This window comes from Olea europaea, chromosome 10 (genome assembly GCF_002742605.1).
Source record: "Olea europaea var. sylvestris chromosome 10, O_europaea_v1, whole genome shotgun sequence".
Lineage (NCBI taxonomy): Eukaryota > Viridiplantae > Streptophyta > Magnoliopsida > Lamiales > Oleaceae > Olea > Olea europaea.
The window spans coordinates 18,493,714-18,499,524 of NC_036246.1; the positions used below are offsets into that span (position 1 = coordinate 18,493,714).

Consider the following 5,811-nt stretch of genomic DNA (forward strand, 5'->3'; position numbering starts at 1 on the left):
CCTATGGTTGTGAAGGTTGCAAAGTTACCGCGTAGGAAGATTCTATTCCGCTTCTTTGATTATTGGATGGATCATTCGGATTTCTTTCCTTTGGTGGCTCAGGTTTGGGGTGAAACAGTATTGGGAACCCCTATGTTTTGTCTGTGTTCGAAGTTGAAGAAGTTAAAGCTTAACTTGAAAAACTTTAATAAGGAGCATTTTTCAGAACTTTCTACGAGAGTTACTCAAGCTCGGACTGATATAGAGCATGTTCAATGTTTGATTCAGCAATCGCCTTTGGATTCACCTCTACATAGGGAGGAGGCTCGGTTACAAAAGGAACTTTGTGAGTTGAGCAAGGCTGAAGAAGGCTTTTTGACACAAAAATCGCGTGTTAAGTGGCTGAATTTAGGAGACCAAAACACTACTTTCTACTTCAAGGCTATGAAAAGTCACTATGGGAAGAGTAAGGTGGTTTCTATTTGTAAAGACGATGGTACTAGAGTAGAGGAGCCGCATGAGGTCAGTGAAGTCATTGTTGCATTCTATCAAAATCTCCTTGGTCAGCAGCCTACTTTTGAGAGTCTAGATATGAACTTGCTCCGTAAAGCTCTTCCTAAAAGTATCTCAGCAGTGCAGAATGAAAATCTTGATAGAGATGTGTCATTTGAGGAAATTAAAGAGGTCTTGTTCTCATTGAAAGACAATAAGGCTCCAGGGCCTGATGGTTTTAATGCAGGTTTCTTCAAGAGGACTTAGAATATTGTGGGAAATGATGTGCTATGTGCCACTAAGTCCTTCTTTGACTCGGGGAAGCTATTGAAGCAGGTCAATGCTACTACCATCACATTGGTTCCTAAGGTTCCAAATCCTTCTCAGGTAAAGGAATTTAGGCCTATCTCTTGTTGCAATACTATTTATAAATGTATTGCTAAGCTTATTGCCAATAGAGTTAAAATGGTGCTCCTAGACATTGTTGGACCTCAACAAACTGCTTTTGTTAAAGGTAGGCATATTAGTGATAATATCCTTCTTTCTCAAGAGTTGTTGAGGAATTATCACCCCAAGGGAGGATTACCTAGGTATGCTCTTAAAGTTGATCTCATGAAAGCATACGATTCTGTTCGTTGGGATTTCCTCTTTGCGGTTTTAATGGTGCTTGGTTTTCCTGAGAGAGTTGTTAGGTGGATTACTGAGTGTGTCACTACCACTCGATTTTCGATTTCCATTAATGGACAACTGCATGGATTCTTTGCTGGTGGGCGAGGTCTGAGACAAGGAGATCCTTTGTCGCCCTACTTGTTTGTCTTGGCTATGGAATCTTTTCAGGGCTAATGGGATTGATGGTTGCTGAAGGACTTTAAATACCACTAGAGATGTGAGAAGGAGAAGATCACCCATTTATGTTTTGCTGATGATCTTATGGTCTTTTGTAGAGCTGAGGTTGGTTCTGTCTCGATCATTGGGGAATGCCTTAATCAATTCAAAGCTCTTTCTGGACTTATTCTTAATCCAGATAAGAGTAATTTATTTGCCAGTGGTGTTTCTACATATCTTAAGGATCAGTTGCTTGATGTTTTGGGGTAAAAGGAGGGTGTGCTACCGATACATTATCTTGGTGTTCCACTAATCTCTACCAAATTGAGGGCTTTGGATTGTAAGATGTTGGTGGACCGTATTATAGCTAGGGCTAAGAGTTGGACCTGTCGAGCACTCTCCTATGCAGGGAGGTTACAACTTATTAAGTCAGTGTTATTTTCTATTCAGGTCTACTGGTCCTCTGTATTTCTTTGACCTAAGGTTGTGATCAAGCAAGTGAAAAATTCATTGCGGGCCTTCTTGTGGAAGGGTAGTGACCTTGGCACCGGTGGGGCTAAAATGGCTTGGGCAAAAATCTGTATGCCTAAGGAGGAGGGTGGTTTGGGTCTACGGGGCTTGGAGATTTGGAATAAGGCTGCCATGTTAAAGCATCTTTGGTCCCTTGCTCGGATTCTGCCTCCTCTCTTTGGGTTTCGTGGATACATTGTTATTTACTTAGAGGACGGAGCATTTGGGAATTGAAGTGTCTTGGGGATTGTTCTTGGAGTTGGAGGAAAATTCTTGGACTCCGGGATATAGGGAGGGACAAAATGAAAATCAGAATTGGGAATGGTAGACATGCCTCGCTTTTGTATGATAATTGGCATCCTCTTGGCCCTTTAGAAAAGATTCTTGGAGAGAGGATCATTCGTGAATCCAGATTAAGTAGACTAGCTAAAGTGGCTGATATTGTGGAGGGTGATACTTGGAGATGGCCATCAGTTCGCTCCCCAGCTTTGTCTGATTTGATGCGAGATACACTTGATATTTTTCGGCTGGACAGTAATAGAGAGGATGTATTGTGATGGGAGGATGATACAAATGGAGTCTTCTCTGTTCGGTTCTCTGTTCAGAGTGCTTGGGAGTCTCTTCGACCTCGTGCCTAGGGTGACTTGGTATCACATTGTATGGTTCCCTAAATGTATTCCTAGACATGCATTTATCCTTTGGTTAGCAATTCAAGGTGGCATCTATACACAGACAAAGCTTCTTAGCTTTGGTTTGGTACAGTCTATGCGTTGTGTGCTATGTGGATGTTCAGTGGAGGATCTGGATCATCTTTTCTTTGCTTGCCCATTTTTTGAGCGTGTTTGGAATGCTCTGCATGCGAAGTGTAACTTGCCTTCGGTCCAACGGAGTTGGCTAGACACTATTTCTTGGATGGAACAATTTCGAAGGAGGTCAATGTCCTCCATTGTTATTCGGTTAATGTTTGCGGCTTCAATTTATGCTATTTGGCATGAACGCAATGCTAGGACCCATGGAGAGGCTCCTAAAAATGAGTCTACTGTTATTCAAGATATTGTTTTTACTATTTGTGCACGAGTGAATTTGTGCAGGAGCTTGGTTCCATCTAATGAAAATAGATAGCTCCAATGCTCTTGGGGGTTTTCTACAGATATTTTTTGTTCTCGTGATTAGAATATGAGCAATTTTCTAGAGTTTTGCTATTGTTGTTAGGAAGGCATTAATTCCTAGCATTGTTTCCTGGGGTATGCCCCTGTGATTTGTACTTATTTTTATACTTTGGATATAATATACTTATCTTATCCAAAAAAAAAAAAAAGAGAGATATGGATATCATTATTACAAGTAGAGCATCAAGTTTGGTATTTCTATTGGCACCACAATCTGAAAATTATTCTTATGCATGAGAAAATTGGTTATGTCTTTAAGTAACCCGTTCCAGAGACACCATTAATGACTCGATTAATGAAGAGGTGACTACTATAATAAACACAGTGATGACAATAGTACTTCAACATGTGTGATACTTGCGACTATATCACCTAAGTTGCAAAAGCAACATAAAAGTATAGATGTCTGCACATGATTTTTCATTTCAAAAAATTGTATGATAATAATCATATTTAGAAGGATATGAAACTTCTAAACAACTATATCGGTGCAAAAGGATAGAGAACTCTTCAGTCAGTGCTCATGTACTAAAGATGATTGATATTAAGAAGTTGTCTCAACTGGGTTCAATCATGAACCATGAACTAAGTATTGACTTAATTCTACAATTTCTGCTAGAGAGTTATTCATAACTAATTATAAATTTTGATATGAATAAGCTCGAATGCACATTCATTGAGTTGCTAACATGCTTAAAATCGTGAAGCCCAATATCAAAATTTGTAGTAGGCAAATCTTAGTCATTGAATTCCCTAAGGGTTGTAGAAGGAAGTCAGCGGACAATGCCAAATGTAATTACCCTTTTATTATTATAGAATGAAAGGTCATTGGAAGAAAGATTGCAAGGCCTATGTCTGCTTCATTAGCTTCTTAGGTATTAGATACCAGATGTGGATCTCATATTTATAAAAATATGGAAAAACTATATAGAACTAGAACACTGCAAAAACGAGAAGTTGACTTGAACGTTGAAGATGAGCGAAGGTTGCTGCATTGCCTGTAGGAGCATACTTCTTGCCATTACTTTTACAATTAATATTAGAATTGGAGAAATGTTATTTTGTTCTTACCATTACCAAGAACATTATTTGAATTTCACGTGACATGAATTATGTTAATGTTAAGGACAATTGCAGCTCATTTTATCTTGATTAGATCTTAATGGTTATGGTAAATTACAAAATGACATTTATATTCTAAACACTATGTATTCTATAGCAATATAGAAATTGAGAGGCATAAAAGTGATAATCTGAATAACACCTAAATCTGGCATTGCAAACTTGGCCACATAAATGAAAATGTAATTCTAAAATTACACGGAGTTGTATAGTTGGGATCAATTGATATTGAATCATTTGGCAAATGCGAATCATGCCTATTAGGCACAGTAACCAAATCCCCTTTTTATTTGAAAAGAAGTAAGGTTTGAATAATTACTAGCCTAATACATATTGATGTATATGGTCCATATCAATTAATGTCAGATGAGATTTCTCTTATTTCATCACAATTACTAATGACTATTTCAGAAAAGCATAAAGCTTTTGAATGATTTGAGGGATTCAAGCTAAAAATAGATAAACAAATAAGTAAGAATAATCGTACACTAAGATCTGATCGAAGTGAAGATTATCTTAAAGATAAAATTTTAGATTATCTAAAGAGGATGAGATTTTCTTATAGTAGACTCCTCCACATACACTATAACATAATGGTTTTTCTAAATAGAGAAATTACTCAATATTAGATATAGTGTGATTAATAACAAGACATGCAAACTTCCCAAAAAATTGTTTTGGGGTCATACACTGATTGCAGTGTACTACACACTAACTTATGTCCCATCTAAGTCAATTGGTAAAGCTCCATACGAGTTATGAAAAGGTAGTAGTCCCAATTTATATCACATAAACGTTTATGTGAAACGCATTGAATTGGATAAGCTTGAGACTAAATCTGATAAATGTATATTTGTGGGATATCCAAAAGAGACAATTGGATATTAATTCTATAATCCCATTAAGAAGAAAATCTTCATCCCAGGACATACTGTCTTCCTAGAGGAAAAGTTCATTTTAGGAGAGGACAGTGGGAAGAAAATAGAACTTAAAGGAGTTAAAGAGTCCACAAATATAGTTGACCAAGTAGATGAATTTGAGTTTGATCCCATACCTGATGACGGAAATACTATTGATCAGAAAGTAGAGACTTCTGAAGACACGTCAGCTCTGTGTAAATATGGTAAGATCATTCGACCTCCAAGGAAGGTGAGAATCAATGATTACTAATCAAGTATTACTAATTGAGAATGATGAACCGACTAATTGCACAAAAACAAAGTCCAGTGTTAACTTAAAGAGATGGCAAGATGCCATGGAATCCGAGATGAACTCGATATATGTAAACAAGGTTTAGACCTTGATCGACCAACCTGATGGGATAGAAACTTCCATACATAGGATAAGTACGTTTGTGCATTTATTTAGGCCATATTACTAAACTTTTATATCGTCATTATCATTTTCTACCTAATTTGAGTTCTTTTTTTTATTATTTATTTTTAGTTATGCACCCGTTTTGAAGCAGTTGGAAGGATAAATTGGCCATTAATAGAAATTCGAAGACTACTATTCACACTTTGAAAATTGAAGGGCTTAAATTGAATTGAAGAAGGCATAGCTGTACAACTGAATGGGCTAAAGGACTAAATTGCATTGATTGGAAAAAGTGAAGCCACGGAGAGATAAATTACATTAAGTGGGCTTGGATCAAATAAAAAAGGAAATGAAAAGAATTGGGCTTCAAACCAATTTGAATATATATATATATATA

General features: G+C 37.0%; 2 protein-coding genes across 2 annotated transcripts; both read left to right on the forward strand.

The window, feature by feature from the left end:
- The first annotated feature begins 936 nt into the window (after nt 1–936).
- LOC111400373 lies at nt 937–2,040 on the forward strand. Its single transcript, XM_023027787.1, has 3 exons — nt 937–1,280; nt 1,416–1,554; nt 1,780–2,040. Exons 1-3 carry the CDS (start codon nt 937–939, stop codon nt 2,038–2,040), a joined length of 744 nt encoding a protein of 247 aa, XP_022883555.1.
- A 339-nt stretch (nt 2,041–2,379) lies between these two features.
- Nucleotides 2,380–2,928, forward strand: LOC111400374. Its single transcript, XM_023027788.1, has one exon. It carries the CDS (start codon nt 2,380–2,382, stop codon nt 2,926–2,928), a length of 549 nt encoding a protein of 182 aa, XP_022883556.1.
- Nucleotides 2,929–5,811: the final 2,883 nt, after the last annotated feature.

Bases quoted from the DNA above. Each gene is read 5' to 3' on its own strand.
- LOC111400373 (XM_023027787.1), top strand. From the start codon at position 937: ATGGTGCTCCTAGACATTGTTGGACCTCAACAAACTGCTTTTGTTAAA. The intron at 1,281-1,415 runs GTTTGTCTTGGC...GGTCTTTTGTAG, and splicing joins GATCCTTTGTCGCCCTACTT to AGCTGAGGTTGGTTCTGTCT. The intron at 1,555-1,779 runs GTTTTGGGGTAA...CTTTGACCTAAG, and splicing joins TTAAGGATCAGTTGCTTGAT to GTTGTGATCAAGCAAGTGAA.
- LOC111400374 (XM_023027788.1), top strand. From the start codon at position 2,380: ATGGAGTCTTCTCTGTTCGGTTCTCTGTTCAGAGTGCTTGGGAGTCTC.